At 33.8% G+C, this 20577-nt stretch overlaps 1 protein-coding gene across 1 annotated transcript; it reads right to left on the minus strand.

The window, feature by feature from the left end:
- Nucleotides 1-14756: 14756 nt before the first annotated feature.
- Nucleotides 14757-19470, minus strand: LOC131616548 (protein ENHANCED DISEASE RESISTANCE 4-like). The gene is made up of 6 exons (XM_058887910.1): nt 19239-19470; nt 18906-19022; nt 16357-18619; nt 16201-16261; nt 15897-16120; nt 14757-15593 (listed from the first exon to the last, which is right to left on the minus strand). The coding sequence occupies exons 2-6, from the start codon at nt 19018-19020 to the stop codon at nt 15536-15538; spliced, it is 2721 nt and encodes a 906-aa protein (XP_058743893.1). The 5' UTR covers nt 19021-19022; nt 19239-19470; the 3' UTR covers nt 14757-15535.
- Between the last annotated feature and the right edge of the window lie 1107 nt (nt 19471-20577).

The raw sequence follows: 20577 nt of genomic DNA on the forward strand, positions 1-20577 counted from the left end.
AAAGTGTTCTGTATCGTACTTATCACAAAACTAGGGAAAGGAAATTGTGTTTAATTTTTTTTTTTTAAATTTAATACCAGTGGTTTAAATGTGTTACAGTATTTTTTCGATAAATTCTTTGATACCAATAACTTTGGTTGGATTTCATAATTTTTGTGTAAAGTGTTTGTGTGTGATCTAGCGGTGAATTGTTTGGGTCTTGAGAGTGTGCTCCTCTCAAGTCTTAGGTTTGAAACCCGCTAGGTCCAAATTATTTATTAAAAAAAATAATTTTAGTGTAAATAAATTCATAATTTTGTTTTAATTTAAAATATAATATAACATTTAATAATAATAATAATAATAATAATAATTTAAATGTGTTATTTTTTAAATAAATTATTTGATACTCATGAGTTTTGTTGGATACCGTTACTTTTAATATAATTAAATTTAAAATTATATATAATTATAAATGACATTAAATAAAATTATTTTGTTTGACAAACAATTGGTATTTTAATTAAATTCTAGAATATAAGGGTGTTTATCAATTTTTTAATGTAATATTGTATTTTATTGAGTTATTTAGATATGATAAATTAGTTTTACATTGTCATTCAATAGAAAACAAACCGTTTATCATATTATTAATTAATTTTTTTTAAAATAAAATGGTAGAATAATTGCATATATAGTTGTGATTGGTTGACGGTATAAAATTATTTTACACGGTAAGTGCATCATCTATTTTCTCTATTTTATTTTTATTTTATTACATTTTTATTAGAAATAAATTAAAGAAAATAAAAAATATGATATAAATATAAAATAGTTTTACACAGGTATCAGCATGTTATCCCCCTTATATTTAAAGAATAATGATACTAAATAAGAGAGTGATTTGTTTTCTAATGACACGGTTATGTAAAACTATTTTACAATAGGCTGTCCGAAATTCAATAATAATTTATTTTATATTCTAATTTATTAATTTTCAACCGACTCATTAAATAAAAGTAGATTAAAAGACAAGATACAATAAATTTTATGATTAATTTATTATAATTTTTTATACGGGCTTTTAAATGTGACCGTTATGTTCCATTCTGTTTTTCATACGGGCTTTTATGGGCATGGAAGTTAACATAAAATTTTGCATTTTAAAGTTAAATATGTGTAGTGTCCGCGGACTTACTCCGCCCCGCCCGAGGCGGACCAAGGTTTTAAACTCGCATTTTTAATTATGTATGGCCCGCCCTATCCCGTTCATTTTTTTGCGGGCTTTTGTAGAACGGATCTAAATGGGGCGGGCATGTCCGTTTGCCACCCCTATGTATATGTATGTATTACCCTTATTTATTATAAAAAATGACTCATTTTTATTCTTTGACTTGTACAGACAAGATCTCTTACGATCATAAAGAAAATACTATGGAGTTGCATAAAGACTACTTGACGTCAATACTTATAATCACATATTAGTATTTATGAAAGTGGAGGAACAAAATTATGTTTGAAGAAGACTTTCAGGGACCTCTCAACCCAAGTGATACAATCATGCATTTGGTTGAAGAGATTGAAATTGGTATTCAGGTGCAAAACAATGTTAGATATTCAATGCTAGAAATCAAGCATGCCCAATGGCATCACCTTAAAGTTAATTGGATTAAACTCAATTGTGATGATGTTTATAAAAATAAAATAAAAATCACTACAACATTCTGAGGCTTGCTTAAAGACTCCTCTAAAAATTGAGTGATGAGCTATGTGGGAAAATTTTGTTTGTGTGATGTTCACACGGAAGAGACATGGACGATGATGCATTGGATTGAACTAGCTTGGTGGGACAAAACTACAAATATGGTGGTCAAAAGTGAATAACGACCTAATGGATATGGTTACCTAAGAGATGGGATACTATCACAACTTCCCAGCCTTAATTTGTAAAATTAGAAAGATGATTAAGAAGAATTGACACTGAAAAATTTCATATTTGGCGAGAAAGAAATTATTGTGAGATTAGATAACCAATTATAATTTTACTTTGAATAACATTAAACTTCACATTCTCCCAAATCTCGAGTTAGGGGAGTTGAATATCATTTTAACTAATGATAATTCTGGAGCCTCATTTTCTAAATATGTTAGCGTGACGTTAGATTTTTAATTTATTTAAACCTTTCGACTCTCTATTATTAAAAAAAAACAAGTCCTTAAATTTTAAAGTTTAAATGCACATGTTTAAAAATAATAAGTTTGAAAGTTCTCTCAAGTAGTGAAACCTCATCTCAATATGCTTGCTCCTTTCATGTGCAATTGTGTTCTTAGCAAGATTAATAGCAGAAATATTATCAACAATGAGCGTTACAGCGTCACCCCCATCGCCGCCTAACTCCTTCAATAGATTCAGTAGCCACACAACTTGGCACACAATAAAAAACAACAATATACTCTGTCTCACAAGACCAGAGTGCCACTACCGATTCCTTCTTCTAACAACATGAGATTGGTGGTCCACTGAACATAAAGATGTATCCATGAGTAGACGTTAGATCATCTTTATCTCTACACCAATTGGAATCGATAAAAACGAGTAAATTACATTTTCTTCCCGTGTCCGTTACGAGAAAGATAATTTTGCAGTTAATAGATCCTTTGACGTATCTTAGGATCCTCTTGACTGCTTCCAAGTGAGACAATTTCGCTCTCTCCATGAATCTACTTATAAATCCAACACTAGACGCCAAGTCTGATCGCGTATTGCATAAGTAGTACAAGGATCTAATCAGCCTCCTATATTGAGTTGGATTCACCTATTGCTCATCCTTATTCTTAGACAATTGTAACCTTACTTTAGCTGGAGTAATGGCAGCATTACAATGCTCCATTTCAAACTTCTTCAATATCTCAAGAGCAAACCTTCTTTGGTGCATGAGCAGTCCTTTTTTAGACTTGTGGAACTCAATGCCAAGGAAGTATGTCATAGACCAAGGTGGGTCATCTTGAATTCTTTAATAAGTTCACTGTTAAACTTAGAAATACACCTTTTGTCGGTTCCCGTGATCAATAAATCATTTACGTATAGGCAAAGGATGATCACCCATTCACTTGTATCCGTATTCACATACACACCATATTCAGATACACACTTCTTTAAGCCAATATCAATTAGGAAACCACTTATCCTCTTGTTCTAAGCTCTTGGAGTTTGTTTCAAACTATACAATGCTTTCTTTAACTTGTAGAAATTTAACTCTTAGTTATTCACAACAAAACAGGTGCTGCTCTACATATACTTCCTCTTTAAATGGTCCGTTCAAAAATGCAAATTTCACATCCATTTCATGGACCAATTTTTGTTATTCGCAATACCAATAACTAGCCTTATGGTTTCAATTCTAGAAACCAGTTTAAATACCTCTTCAAATTATATGCCTTCTCTTTGTAAAAATATCTTTGCAACTAATCGAGCCTTATTCTTGATTATTTCACCCTTGGGATTTGCCTTCATCTTATAGACCTATATTACACCTATTGAATTCTTTCCTTCCGGTTGATTAACTTTCTCCCAAGTATTGTTTTTCTCAATCAATTCCAACTTCTCCTTCATAGAACAAATCCATTTTGGATCACTTCAGACCTCTTTCGTCTTCATGGATTCGGATTCAGTCGTAAGTACAAAACGGATGAAATCATCATCATCATTGAATTTGTTATCTCGGAACATCTCACAATCTTGGAATCTTGGAGGCAAACCTTTTTGCCATGTTGATCTTATTACATTCTCGTCAACTCGGGCTTCGACATGGGGTGTTTCTGCATTTTCAAAATCTGAAATATCAAAGTTGTAACCGGTTACAAATTTCACGTAATCGGTTACTGGTTGTTGCAGTCCTATATTTTATCTAGAATGACGTCTCGGCTGATCACAATCCTCTTGTTTGATACATCATACAACTTGTAACCTCCGGTAGAGTGATACCCAACATGTATCATCAATTCTCCCATATTTTCCAACTTCTTTCTAAGCTACCCCGGAACATGTTGATAAGCTACGAAACCAAAAACTCTCAAATGGTTCAGATTTGATTTGAAACCAGAACATGCCTCTTCCGGTGTTATCTTATCAAGCTTCTTTTTTGGGCACCTATTCAACAAATAGGCAGATATTGATACTGCCTCTTCCCATAACTCTGTCGGCAAGTTCTTCCCTTTAAACATCCTTCTTACTATGTTTATAATCGATCGATTCTTCCTTTCGACAACACCCTTTTGCTGCGGTGTATAAGAATGTACTACCTCGTGTACTATCCCCTCTTGATCATAAAACTTCCTAAAGTCGTTTGAGATATATTCACCTTTTCCATTCGTTTTGAGAACTTTAAGCTTGTGTATGCTTTACCGCTCAACCATGGACTTGAACTTCTTGAACACTTTGAATACCTCGTCTTTTATTTTGGTTAGGAATGTCCATAGCTTTCTACTATAATCATCGATGAATGTGACAAAATATCTTTTGCCACCAAACGAGTCAACTTGCCTCTGCCCATACACATCAAAATACACCACCTCAAGGTGATGCGTGTTTCTACAACTTGTATCCTTGCTATATTTACCCTTGTGTTACTTCGCTTGCACATACTCTTCATAAATTTTAGTCGGTATGTTAATAAATGGCAACCTCGTTACCATCCGTTCTTTTGCAATGCATTGAGATCTCTAAAATTGAGATGCCTAAGACGGTAGTTCCATATCCAGTCTTCTCGACTATCCGCTGAAGCGAGAAACCTATAACCTATAACCTTCAACTCAATCTTGAAATTTTTATTGGTAGTCATAGGAGATTTTAGTATTAAACCCCCATTTGCTTCCATAATGCCTAACGCCTTATTCTATGTGAATCTTGTCACCCTTCTCAAGAAATTGGCCAATACTTAGAAGATTACACTTGATTATTGGAATCTACAATACATCTTTGATCAAGGAATTTCCACCATCCCTCCTCGTGATCAAAACATCACTGATCCCATCGATCGCTAGAGTGGTGTCATCGGCAAACTTCACTTTTCTCTTGATGGCTTGATTGGTTTTGACAAACCAATAATTCCTCCTCGTTATATGAGTATAAGAACTGTATTCTAAATACCATTCCTTGCTGCTCTAAACTCCCTCTTTCGCCCTCATCATAGCATTTTCTACTGCATGTAACCGGTTGCAACTTTTACGTAATCAGTTACAACATATTTCTCCAGCATTCTTGTAATTGTTGCTGCTTTATTCCCATTTTCTTATCATGACCAAAAGCGTGTTCTCTTCATTAAAATCTTGTCTTGCAGCCTTGGCTTCATCCCCTTGAGGTTCTTTTTTATTTGTGTTGCACTCACATTTGACAATTAAAGGATTGCACCTTGCTCTTGTCAAACTTTCCCTTTCACCTATAAAGTTTCCTTGACCACTATTCTTGTTGAATTTGCTCTCACCCTTTTCACAAGTCGAATTCTTCAAATTTTGAGACCCTCTTCCACCAAAATTCTGAAAAATTCCATTTACTCTTAATGGGACATTTTTCGTTCGACTTCTTATTCTTCTCATTAAATCAAGCTTTCAAAGCAACCCCGTCTTTGCCTTGTTGATATTTCTCTCATTCATCCTTTGTTCATCGTCGCAAGATCCTTTGATTCCTCAATCGTCACTACTATGTTATCAAATCTTGTCGTTAAAGAAGGCGAAATTTTTTATACAACATTCTGCCCAATAATAGTTTCTTCGCATACCTTTATTTGGTTCACCAATCTAGTAATTCTCGTCACGTAATCGTTGATTGTCTCCTTTTCCTCCAGTTGGATTATTTTGAGTTGGCGTTTGTGAGTGTTTAACCTTACCACCTTCTCCTTGTTAGCCCTTGCATATGCCTTTTCAAGATCTCTCATGCTTGTTTTGACGATTCACAATCACCAACTTTCTCAAAGTTGTAATCATCCAGATATTGATGGATAAAAAATAACACTTTGTAATCTTTCTTATGTTTTTCTCGCTGTGAATTTGTTGCACCTTCAAGAGGATTCACCCCCGTTCTTAATCAATTAAATAACGTCTTGGTAGCCAAACAACACCTTCATTTGGTTGCACCATTTAATGTAATGCTTCGCATTGAGGATTGGTAGATTTGTAGAGATTCTTTCATTTTAGACATAATTCATGTTGAATACTAGGTGTTTGGTGGAACAGAACTAGACTCTTGATGCCAAATATTAGATCTTAGAATCACTAGATTGGTAAAAATGGAGGGTTTGAATGTGGAGAGATAGAGAGATAGAGAGAGAGAGAGAGAGAGAGAGAGAGAGAGAGAAGGGGGAAATTAGAGAGAGAGAGAGAGAGAGGTAATTGAGAGTGAAAATGTATATTTTCATTAACATCGATGAGGATGCCTCCAAGGCATTTATACAAACAATACAAGTTGATTGGGACATAAGCAACATTATTTAAATTACATAAAAACTAAATTCTCGGAACTGTAACTTGTTACAGTCGTTACAATAATCAAATCAATACAGTGGTAACCGATTATGTTAACCGATTACGCCCACGATTACTAGCCCATAAGTGAATTTCACTCAGCTGTAACTGATCACACTCCCGTATTAATCGGTTACAACACTTGAATTATCTCACTCAACTGTAACCGGTTACACCTCTATATTATTCGGTTACATCACTTGAATTAGAAATAAAAAATAAATAAAATATAATTGGTATAAAGAATTCTACCTTGTGGATCTATGTGCTTGCATGTATAAAGTTGATGATCCTGCTGAGAACCCTTCTAACATTTTGATGACGAAAACACCAATGTTCGGTCGAACATGAATAAATCACCGGTGCTATCTTTAAACTCTTATCTTTTAATTTATGCGATCTTCTTAACCGTCTTAAAGAATAACACAATTTATTTCTTAAGTAACAAAACTTTAAAATTAATCGTGAATTATGAATACCTCAATTCATTCCCCCTCGTGTGCTTGAAGTCACATGTTAAACAATCAGTTACTTTTAATATAATTAAATTTAAAATTATATATACTTTAAAATAAAATAATATTAAAATTATAAATAACATTAAATAAAATTATTTTGTTTGACAAACATATTGGTATTTTAATTAAATTCTAAAATATAAGGGTGTTCACCAATTTTTTAATGTAATATTGTATTTTATTGGGTTATTTAGATATGGTAAATTAGTTTTACATTGTCATTCAATAGAAAATAAGTCTTTTATTAAATTAATAAAAAAAATTAATTAAAATGGTGAAATAATTGCATACATAATTGTGATTGGTTGACAGTGTAAAATTATTTTACACTCTAAATTTATCACCTATTTTCTCTATTTTATTTTTATTTTATTACATTTTTATTAAAAATAAATTTTAAAAAATAAAAAATGTGATATAAATATAAAATAGTTTTACACTCTTATATTTAAAGAATAATGATATTAAATATGAGAGTGATTTGTTTTCTAATGACACGGTTATGTAAAACTATTTTACAATAGGCTGTCCGAAATTCAATAATAATTTATTTTATATTCTAATTTATAAATTTTCAAAAAGTAGTTTAAAAGACATGAAACAATAAATTTATGATTAATTTAATATAATTTTTTATTAAAAATTGCATTTTAATTATTATAAGAAATAAGTATCATTTCTTGTATTTCTCGAAACCACCATACACGTATGATTAATAAAGAAAACTTAATTTATGTGTTTCGGAATTACTTTTATGAAGCATATGCATATGTATATGGATAGGTAGGGGTGGTAAATTCGCCCGATCGTTGGATATGTCGGTTTTGTTCGTATTTTACTGCAGAGTGGACTAAAATTTTAGGTCTTTACTTTTAAATGTGATTGTTCTATTCCATTCCGTTTTTCATACGAGCTTTTATGGGCATGGAAGTTAACATAAAATTTTACATTTTTAGGTTAAATATGTGTAGTGTCCGCGGACTTACCCCGCCCTGCCCTCACTTTTTGCGAGGCGGATCAAAGTTTTAAGTCGCATTTTTAGTTATGTATGGTTCGCTCTGTCCCGTTCCTTTTTTTGCAGACTTTTATAGAACGGACCTAAATGGGACGGGCATGCACGTTTGCCATCCTTATGTATATGTATGTATTACACTTATTTATTATAATAAAATGACTCATTTTTATTCTTTGACTTGTACGGGATCTCTTACAATCATAAAGAAAATACTATAGAGTTGCATAAAGACTACTTGCGGTTAATACTTATAATCACATGTTAGTATTTATGGAAGTGGAGGAACAAAACTATGTTTGAAGAAGACTTTCAGAGACCTCTCAACCCAAGTGATACAATCATGCATTTGGTTAAGGAGATTGAAATTGGTATTCAGGTGCAAAACAATGTTAGATATTTAGTGCTAGAAATCAAGCATGCCCAATGGCATCACCTTGAAGGTAATTGGATTAAACTCAATTGTGATGATGTTTATAAAAAAAAATTCACTACAACATTCTGAGGCTTGCTTAAAGACTCCTCTAAAAATTGAGTGATAAGCTATGCGAGAAAATTTTGTTTGTGTGATGTTCACACGGCAAAGACATGGACGATGATGCATTAGATTGAACTAGCTTGGTGGGACAAAACTACAAATATGGTGGTCAAAAGTGATTCTAGCGGCCTAATGGATATGGTTACCTAAGAGATTGGATATTATCACAACTTCCCAACCTTAATTTGTAAAATTAAAAAGATGATTAAGAATTGACAACGAAAAATTTCATATTTGGCGAGAAAGAAATTATTATGAAGATTAGATAACCAATTATAATTTTATTTTGACTAACATTAAACTTCACATTCTCCCAAATCTAGAGTCAGAGGAGTTGAATATCATTTTAACTAATGATAATTCTGGAGCCTCATTTTCTAAATATGTTAGCGTGACGTTAGGTTTTTAATTTTTTTAAACCTTTAGACTCTTTATTATTAAAAAAACTATAAAGTCCTTAAAGTTTAAAGTTTAAATGCACATGTTTAAAAATAATAGGTTTGAAAGTTCTCTGAAGTAGTGAAACCTCATCTCAATATGCTTGCTCCTTTCATGTGCAATTGTGTTCTTAGCAAGATTAATATAAAAAATATTATCAACCATGCGCGTTACAACGTCACCCCCATCGCTGCCTAACTCCTTCAATAGATTCAGTAGCCACACGACTTAGCACACAATAAAAAAACTACAATATACTTTGTCTCACAAGACCAGAGTTCCACTACCGATTCCTTCTTCTAACACCATGAGATTGGTGGTCCACTGAACATAAATATGTATCCAGGAGTAGACGTTAGATCATCTTTATCTCTACACCAATTGGAATCGATAAAAACGAGTAAATTGCATTTTCTGCCCGTGTCCGTTACAGGAAAGAAATTTTTGCAGTTAATAGATCCTTTGACGTATCTTAGGATCCTCTTGACTGCTACCAAGTGAGACACTTTCGCTCTCTCCATGAATCTACTTACAATTCCAACACTAGACGCCAAGTCTGGTCGCGTATTGCATAAGTAATGCAAGGATCTAATCAGCCTCCTGTATTGAGTTAGATTCACCTATTTCTCATCCTTATTCTTAGACAAATGTAACCTTGCTTTAGCTAGAGTAATGGCAGCATTACAATGCTCCATTTCAAACTTCTTCAATATCGCAAGAGCAAACCTTCTTTGGTGCATAAGTAGTCCCTTTTTAGACTTGTGGAACTCAATGCCAAGGAAGTATGTCATAGACCAAGGTGGGTCATCTCGAATTCTTTAATAAGTTCACTGTTAAACTTAGAACTACACCTTTTGTCGCTTCCCGTGATCAACAAATCATTTACGTATAGACAAAGGATGATCACCCATTCACTTGTATATGTATTCACATACACACCATGTTTCGATACACACTTCTTGAAGCCAATATCAATTAAGAAACCACATATCCTCTTGTTCCAAGCTCTTGGAGTTTGTTTCAAACTGTACAACGCTTTCTTCAACTTGTGGAACTTTAACTCTTAGTTATTCACAACAAAACAGGGGTTGCTCTACATATACTTCCTCTTTAACTTGTTACAGTCATTACAAAAATCAAATGAATTTAGTGGTAACCGGTTACGGTACCAATTATGTTAATCGATTACGCCCACGATAACTAGTCCACAAGTGATTTCACTCAGTTGTAACTGATTACACTCCCGTATTAATCGGTTACAACACTTGAATTATCTCACCAGTTACACCTCTATATTAATCAGTTACATCACTTGAATTAAAAATAAACAAATAAATAAAATATAACAAAAAAATTTTGTTTATAATTGGTTGGCGATCCTTATGAACTTTTTGATTCTTATACAAACATTTGTAGCAAAGTTTAATTTCATTATAAAATATAAATTATAAAATATAAATGTATATTAAATTGATTTATTTGAGTTTACATATTCTAATAAATATTTGTAAATTTTTTTAGAAAAATATATTTATTTCATAAAATAGATATTAAGTTGATAACAAGGTGATTATAATTTATTTTTATTTGAGATGATGTGCATGTAAAAGATTAACACTTTGACACGTGAGAATCAAATTATAAATAAAAGGGTTTTTTGGTTTGGTTTAAGGTGGTGATGGAAAAGTTCCTATCCGGATGAACAAATCCTCTGAGAATTAAAGTTTAAACATTGAAATGATAGAAGTGTGAATAATCCTACAGAGAAGGACATCATGGTCATGTCTGGCAGCAAATCTGCAATGGTAGAGAAATAAATCTTGAGGTTTGAGTCAGTTTATTAGGCTTCACAGCGGATGCTAAAAGTATACGAATGGTAAATCTACTAGTGATCTTCTTTTAATATATAGTAGCTTTGATACTCGACGAAAGTCTATCAGAGACAATTTAATGTAACTGTCATCGATTTGCTTGACATATTAATGGTGATTAGGGAATCAGGCTTCATTGTCAAAATATCATACTATGATATTCTCAATCAGTAGTAAATATGTTCTCTATCATGACTTAATCAGATATCGCCCTACGCTGACTTGGGTTGGCATAATCAACTAGACCAATCAACTATTTCGACCTCATTTTTCTCTCCTAGACAGATAATTACTCGGGGCGAGCTCCAACCGTTTCGGGCTTAATTTGGTCTATTCAAGAATTCGACCTTGTGGATCTATTTGCTTGCATATATAAAGTTGATGATCCTGCTGAGAACCCTTCTAACATTTTGATGACAAAAACACCAATGTTCGGTCGAACATGAATAAATCACTGGTGCTATCTTTAAACTCTTATCTTTTAATTTTTGTGATCTTCTTAACCGTCTTAAAGACTAATAACACAATTTATTTCTTAAGTAACAAAACTTTAAAATTAATCGTAAATTATAAATACCACAATTCATTCCCCCTCGTGGGCTTGAAGTCACATGTTAAACAAACCCTTAAAATCGGTTAAATACACAAGCATTCAAACATGAGCCGTGTAAAGGAAAATATTTTTCTAAATCATACCAAAAATATAGACATGTACACAACTCCTCAAGATGTTGCTCACTCGCTGCCTGCGCTTAGCACGGAAAGACTCAATAGAGACCGATGAATCGCATTCTAGGTTCGAACTTGCTTCCAGCCACTTGGTTCAGCCCCACTTTCAGACTGAAGAGAAAGGCTTTGGAGTTATTTTCCTGCGGCTTGACTAAACCTAATTTCCAAGCCTGTGGAATGGCTGTCAATTCTTTCTCTCACTCAATAGATATATTTGGTACGGTACAGTATAATACGAGACGATGGAATACAATGGGATGGATGGTAAAGGGCTGCTTGCCCTCAAAAACGATGACTCACTTGTCCCCTTGTCCATAGGAACCTCGTGGCATACAACCGAAACGACTCCCGCTATATAGCCGCCCCTCTCTCTTTTTACAACCTCGTGGACGGACTAAAGAAGGAAAATTACGGAATAAAAAAAAGGACAAAATGTTTTCTTAACGGACACCAAATCTTTCCTATTTTTCAAAATAATTTGATATCCATTTATTAAATGTTTATTTGACTTTCCTATGAATATATAAATATAAATGAAATGTATAAAGAAAAAATTTAATGGGCGTGGAAATAGCTCAACTGATTTAAGATAAATAGATATAAATCAAGATTCGATTTCAAATTTTTTTTTTTGGTTGTATTTCTCATTATTTAATGTAAAATTTAATTATATTTTAGATTTTTAAACAAACTAAAATTTTGGAATAGAAATTAACAAATTCAAAACAATGATGATTAAATTTTTTGATAAAAGATTGCAAGAATTAGAAACATTTAATATTTTAGAACGTAAATTTGAATTTATAATTCCTTATTTTTTGCATTTGGTAGGTATAAGTTTTACTCTATACTCTCAAATTAAAAACAAAAATGGATGAAATTTAAAGTGTATTCATGAAGTAGGTTCAACATTACTTTTGTTTATTTAGGTGAAACAAGCTTCATCACTCTCGTTGAGTAGCATCAAAGGCATATATATTTACATGTTGAATAATGAATATCAGTATCACCAACTTTATTCAACTTTTTATATTTGTAAGTTTTATAGTTATAGTTTAGGTGCTATTTGCCATAGACCGTTACTTTATTTGGAAGTTTCCAGGGTTGGACCCTTCTTTAAAAGAGATCTAGTAATGCACTAAAATCTACTTAAAAATATTTAAGTCTAAAGTATCTCATGATCATAATTTCTTATAAACATTTCAATGTGAGATTTGAAATAGAGACATTACCAGTATTTTAGCATCCTTTACATGCCTACTTTATAATTTTCTTTCATTATAGTGGAACTGTACCCATTGCAGTTACTCCCTACATCCAAGTTAATATAATGTCTGAGGTGTGGAGTTTATTGAAGCTGAGTGCCTAATTATCTCTCAACCTCCTATCTAATATTTAAAGTTGTATATTATTTTTAATTTTTCATTCAAAATATAGTAATTGTTCTGTTTTGGAATTAGATGAGGATTTGAGAGGTTGAATTCATTGTTTGTAATTGTGATTTGATATTTTTGATCTGGGGGAGAGAGGTTGACCTGCAAGATTAGTACTTTAACGTTCAAGTCACTAAGAAAGTAAAAAATGAAGTTTGAATGAGAAATGATTTGAATAAAAAAATGATGTGTTCTTCTTTTTAAATAGGGAAGATGGTTGGTAAATGCATGCGTGTGAAACATCGTGACATGCAGTCATTCGTTGGATTGATGTTGAGAGAATGACATGGCATCCTCGTGAGATGTACTCTGTGATGTGGGAAAAAAGAGCTTATATATCCCTCATGTGGTACCTTCTTGCTTCGTTGATGGACCTTTGCTTTCTATTAGGCCTCGTGGTTGGCCCGAAACAGTTGTTCTCCAAGCCCTTGTCTCTGCTTTGCAAGGCGAAGGTTTGTGATACACATTGTTTATCCGACCACAGAATCCGTAGACGCGTTCGTCTTAGTTGGGATATTGTTGTTCTCCGAAATACGTGCATTTCATGCTTCTCTTGGAAGTTACAAAGTAACACCGTGAGTGACTGACACGTCTTTACTAGCTTGCAATGAAGTTCATTTTTCTTTAGAGTGCTCAAGTTGTTATGAGATTTTTCTCAGAAGATCTCCACCATTGGAAGTGTGCTCTGGATCGTACGGTCCTAGGTGCCTAAAATGAAGTATATAAGGATTTTGAAGCATTTATTTACCATTTTTCACTGTAAGCTACCTACAAAGCGAGTGTTATCATTTCCTCTATCATTCTTTTTCGAAAGTGTTTCGTTCAGGCGTTTTATGATCATCTGGTCCCAACTAATGTACAATGTGTGACAACTCCTCAACCATGGAGTGCAGTATATAGTTACATCCAATAATTATATAGAGTGTCACATCCTTACATGATACCAGATGTAGAGGGAGATCCACCTAGGCCAACTCATTGGGAGATATTAGAAGAGAAGTAGGTTATGGCAGACCATGTCGTTGATGTGTTGTCAATATGTCAATGTATTGTGGCCATTGGGAGAACGTGTATAAGGAAACAACAGTTTGAAGAAGACACTCCTAGGATGACCACTGTACATGCCATGATAGTTGAGTCACAACATGTCTTGCATTATAGGTGGCAGAGGAGGATCAGGATCTAATATACCTAATAATTGACTTTTTCTTTATATTTTAATAATAACATTTTTATCATTTATATTATGGCTTGTATTTTGTGAAAATAATGTTTGATTTTTTGATAACAAATGATGTATATATATATATATATATATATATATATATATATATATATATATATATATATATATATATATATGATGTTTTATTAAATTATAAATGTGTATGGTTTAATTGAATAACATTTGTGTATATTTTGTATATAACGTTTATTAAAAAAATCAAGTAATTAAAAAATTTATTACCAAATAATTTATTGTTCTAAGGTTAGTCTAGATTTTAAAATTCAAATTCATCTCTAAGTTGTAAAATAAACACGCTTGGATGATTTATCTAGGGGTGGATTTGAATTTTGTTATCCGAACTCACCCATGAATTTAACCGACATTAATATCCATATTAGTTTTAGAAAGAATGGAATGGAGTGTCTCTCTAATGAAGTAATGTTGTTGTTAAATAGACGCGTCCAAATTCCAATCTCCAATCTCCGAATATTACAAAGTGTATTTTGAAGTTTCACAGGGATGAGTGATAATCATATAGGGTGGAAAAAGAAACCCCATTTTCTCTCATTGGCCTAATTGAACTATTAAGTTCAAATATGTAACTCTAGACTTTTCAAAAAGCAAAATAAACCAACTATATTTTTATTATTTCGAATTTATTTTTCTCAAAAATCAAACCAAAAGCAACTCATTATACCCTAATCATTGGCGAAGCAAAATAGTTCTCTTATAAAATTGCACTCTCCACCACCACTCAAACTCATGGCCCATTACTATTGATCCAGCTACCAAGTGTCTCTCAATAGCTCAAATGACCACAAGCACCACCAAAAGAAAATAAATAAAATCCACACATTAAGTTCTATCTAGCAACATGGTTTTGGATTGTTGGTTAAATGGAAAGAAATAAAATCCACACAAAATTTATAGCCATGTTTATTAAAACTATAGATGCTACAATACTAGAATGCTAATCCTATGATTGAACTATATATAACATTAAAATGCAACATTGTTACAAGAAAATAGATAAATAAACATTGTTTTTTCCTCAAATAATTTATATTTTTTTTCCACCAAATAAGAATGAAAAAATTACAAATAATCTAACTGCCATTCATTTTGATTTTTCCATGCAACAAACAGAAGAAATTTCAAGTGATTTGAAAACAATTCAAAATTTTCTTCTTCAACCAATACAAATTAATTTTTCCAAATCTGAATTTCTCAAACCTTTACACAGTTTTTTTTTTCAATTTCTACACTTTGATTATGCAGCTGCTGATCTTGGTACTTTCATGCCAAATCCATGCTTTGCTTTCTCCACCCTGTCATTTTTTGTCAAAACAAAAGACTTAACAAACAGCTACCTTAACCGCGTAATCTTAAATGTCAAAACATCGCCGTTACATGACGAAAACATTAAAAAATAATGCAAGAAGTCAACTACCAGAAAGTAACATCTTATGAGAAAGTCATAGGTATGATTTAGTCAACTAAATGATAGAGTTGAATATTCTCTTTCTTACAATACACACCAAAATGATGCAAAATGAATATACTTAATATAATGCAAGTCAACTACATGAAAATGATGCAACAGAATCATCAGAAAATCTGCGCGCACTTACGTTGGTGCAAGTTTACCGAGGCCGTCTAGCTCTTCACCTGTGTCTACATCCAATACTCTCCCGGAAATTTCAACGATATATGATCTATCGTTTTCGTTTGGAAGTCCTCTACGAGAGAGCAAATCTAAGTCTTTTTGGTGAAGTTCTCTCCCGTTTACATAAACATCGGTGTTTCCACCGGCACATTTATCAGGAATAGGATAGTTGAACTCTTCAATGAATGGCTGCAAGAGAAATCAGTTTTTCAGTTTTAGGATTATTTAAACTCATGACGATTAGAGTTTGCTCGAGAGGCACTACTTACCGGAATTATTCCAAGACATGGTCCGCCGATGACACCCCAAAATCCAGCCCGAGAGTCATACCTAGTGAAACATATTGTAGATGATAAAAAATAACTGAGTCAGCAAAAACCATTATTCGCAAAACTTTAACCGATAAGGCTATAAAGTGTACTAACCAGTAATTTCCTGGCTGGATTGGTCCGGCTATCTTTTCCGCCTTCTTCACCACACGATCTGATAAGGGTTGTCCATTAACGGTAACAACACATTTTTCACTTTCATCACTTTTGTCAGTGAGGGAGGAACCTCTGGAGCCTTTCTTGAAAATGTTTGCGAAAAACGAATCACCTCCTTTGTTAGATCTAGCACGGTCGTGTTCTTGGCTAGTATCCTGTGAGATCCCGGAGTTGGAATAATCGATGACATCCATCTCAGATGCAAGCACTACGTCTTTCACAGAATTCTGCCTCGATGAATTCTTTTCTAGTTTCACCACTTTCTCTTGTTCTGAGCGACCACTTTGGTTGCCTTTACCGAACCGATTCACTGCATGGTTGTTACTAGAATGATCAAGATACTCTTGAAGTGGTGAGCCGGCGGGAGGAGGAGACGCAGAGGCTTTAGTTGGCTGAATGGACTTGGTGGCTTCATTTGGTGCAGCCATAACTTCTGAAATATTTTCATCTTCTGAGATGCTCGGAGACGAAGAATGGAAACTTTGCATCTCCTGCAGCTTTCTAGAGTTTAAGCTTGGGTCAGAAGCCATGGCAGGCGATCCTCTATCCAGTGACTGAAAATCATAACCAGAATAATCGTCCGACGAGAAGTTAACACCGTTTGTGTTCACATGACCATGAGAATATGACACACGACTATTCACAACCTCGATAGAGGTATCCTCAATCCTTGTGGTGTTTTCCTCCATTTCCACATGAGAAGTAACTAGCTTCTTGTTGATGATAGAAATATTCATTTCTGAAGAACAAGCTCCGCAACGCATTTTCTGCTTACGACTTTTCACCTTAACGAGTACTTTTTTAGGAAGTTGCAGTAGTTCAAAACAGTTATGGCATGTGATGAAAGGAGAACCACCAGCTATCGGACGGCACCGCTGACTACTATTAGCTGGCATTACATTTTGAGAACGGCTTGCGGCAAATCCTCCCCTCTCCGAATCGAAGTCACTAACCAATCTTGTATTTACTAGCTTCTCATGAGAACTTGCATCAGGTATAGCAGTTCTAGAATTATTATGAGCATGTTGCGTAACTGCACCTGGAATCTCGTTACGGTATAACATAGAATCATTTGATGCAAGAGGGAATCTGTTGTTAAGGAACGTAGCGGGTGGTGCTGGCATTGAACCTCTTCTTTTGTTGTTGTAGCAATGAAAACAAGAGCAAGAAGGCGGATGGGGAATAGGATTATGTGCATATTGTTCATATGAATCTGGCCCGGTATCAGCATAGCGTCCAGGAAAGTAGGGATGCATCGGTTGTTGAGGAAATTGGCGGGATAACGGATGTGGACCTCGTGTCATTTGCGATCCGAAAGGATCTCCATATCTGGGAATATAGCCCGGGTTATGCATCGAAGGATGGAAGTTGTGCATGGCCATTTCACGACCAGTTGTATAACCATATGGACCATGATGATGATTGTAATAAGGAGGAACCGCCACATGTTTACTAGGGTCAAAGAATTGCCTCGGGGTTGCCCGATTCAACCCTGAAGGACCATCTGGAAATCGAATATCAGAGCCGCTGCGAGGATCCGGAGGAACCGTCCTTAAGTCATCAGGACGACCTTTTTCTTTAGGGTTATTAACCATTTCAGAAGAATTACTCAGCTGCTTCGATAACTCATCAAGCTTCCTTAGAAGCTCGGCTCGATCTTGCTCGAGGTGCCGAACCCTACTCATACCGTCCATTTCTTCATAATTACTCCATTGTTCACCCTGATTATAAGAAAATCTCGAAGTTCCCTCGTCAGGATAATTCAAAGTGGAAAACCTCACACTTTCCATATCAGCCAATTGGTTTCTCCGAAACCCTTCCATCTCAACTCTCTCCTCATTCGGCCAATTCGACATTCTTCTCGGAAAACTAGACCCTCCAACTTGAAAATCCGATTCCTGTTGTTCCCTTCTTATTGCTTTACCCCCTTCATTGACATCAAATCCTCTCTCCAAAACCCCTTTCTCACTACCATCAACCGAACGATTCACAATCCTCTCACGTTCCTTATTCGATCTCTCAGAATCTCTTCGATCCTCCCTCGAGAAACCACCATTAGACTTAACATCAACATCTGAACCATCACTCAAAAAACCTACATCTTTCCTGAACGAATTTCCCGATTTACCGAAAACTCCTCCACCTTGTCCCTCATCTAAACCCTCCCACAAACCACCATTTCCACTACCATTATTAACCTTTCCTGCAATCAAAAACAAGATTCAAAAAACACAACACCATTATCTCCAACCCCTTTTCATGCTTTCATCCATTGACTTAAATCCAAAACAACCTAACTAATCAATCAACCAAAAACCAAAAAAAACACAAAGGTAAACAAATTGAAAAAGGAAATTCTTAAACCATAATAAACATACCTCATAAAAAACAAACATTTCGGAAAGATAGTATCAAGTAAAAGTCAAACAAAACCTTTATAGCCAAATTCCATAAAGATAGAACAATAACAACAAAAAGAAAAAGGGTACCTCTAAGAACAGTTCCACAACCACCACATTGATAAACAGAATAACTAGGTTGCTCATGAAGAACATTTTGACATTTGGGACACCTCACCAACCGCAGCTTAGCTGAATCCTCCATTGCTAACAAACAACAACACAAACACACCAACACACATAAGGGTCTCTAACAAAACACCATCACCAAAACACTATTGCCAAAAGAAACAACTAATGTGATTTATTTTTTCACTTTCTTATTTTGGGTTAAGTTTTGTATTTCAACAAAGAATCCAAACAGGAAAAAACAAAAACAATAAAACAAGTGAAAAAGGTAACAGAGGGACAGTGGGGACAAACTTCGTTCTGGGGTATCTTAGAACTTTGTGAAATTGAAACCCTTTATACTCTACTGTATTTCAGAGTTACTATATGCCGAAAAATCGAAACTTTTTAATCTTGTGAGTTGGATTTCAGAGAGAGAGAGAGAGAGAATATAAAAACATTGTCCAACGTTGTACGGAGCTTGGTCGTAAGTCGTAACGAGAAGGAGTAAAAGGTGTCTGTCTGAATGTTAAACGACGTCGTTTGGAGTTTCATTCGTTTTCAATAATAATTCAATAAACGCGGTTAGAATAGAATGATAATTTCATATCATATACGTGTGTGTGAAATGACGAAATCAAGATATGAAATGTATCTACTTTTATTTATTGTTTTGACCCTAACAAATCTATCTATAGTACTACTAGTATTTTGTTTTGTTCCTATAGGGGAAGAGCTAAAAGGAAAACTACTCACTTAGTCTTTTGTATAATAAATGTTTCTTTCTATTTTGAAATATTGATATAATTTTTATTTTCATTTTTTTTGGTTATGTATTCATTTATTACTTTTATTTTACTTAACTAGTTCATTAATTATAAATAATAATAATATTTTAATAAATTATAGTATTAATTTTATCATTAAAATTAATGTATTTTATATTTTTTAAGAACCACCTAAATTTAAATAAAATACTTTTATAGAATAGGTTGTTAATTTTCTATTTTTATGATTGACATTATGTTTGGTAAAACTAACTTATAGATAAACATGTTTAATAAGATGCTTTATCAACTGGTGAAACATGTCGAGCGAGATGTCGTATGTCGGATCATACGACATGTGTCTGTGTACAATTGGACTTTTGGAATCTGTTAGTTTGTTATAGAGGCTGAATATTCTGGGAACATGATGCAATCCTATGTGGCGCTCAATTTAAGGATGAAATATTTTATCTGTTTTTAAGGAGTATTCTCGATTTTTAAATATGAAGATTATTTAGGAAACTAATGATTGAAGCCCTATCTTTGTGGAGAACATCTTGGAGCTTTTCAGCAGTGTCTTGCTGCGGGTTTGAAGGCCTGATCCAGTCCAGAAGAATGTTTTAAATAGAAGGCAACAAAACTATTTATAGTGTGGAACAGAAAGTGTGTTAGTTGTTCATTGTTTAGGTTTTGTGTATTCTTGTCAATTGTGAACCTATCTAATATCATCTTGATAGAATAGTGGGACTGCCTCTTTTGAGTAGTAAGTTCTGTTAATCATTCATAAGCTTTTAAGCATTGGATAATTGTGTGTCCTTGAAGTGTGTCTTCTAAAGTTTTTGAAGAGATAATCATAGTTGTGATTGAGGGGGATTGAAAAGGGTCTC

Source organism: Vicia villosa, linkage group LG7, assembly GCF_029867415.1.
Source record: "Vicia villosa cultivar HV-30 ecotype Madison, WI linkage group LG7, Vvil1.0, whole genome shotgun sequence".
Taxonomy (NCBI): Eukaryota; Viridiplantae; Streptophyta; class Magnoliopsida; order Fabales; family Fabaceae; genus Vicia; species Vicia villosa.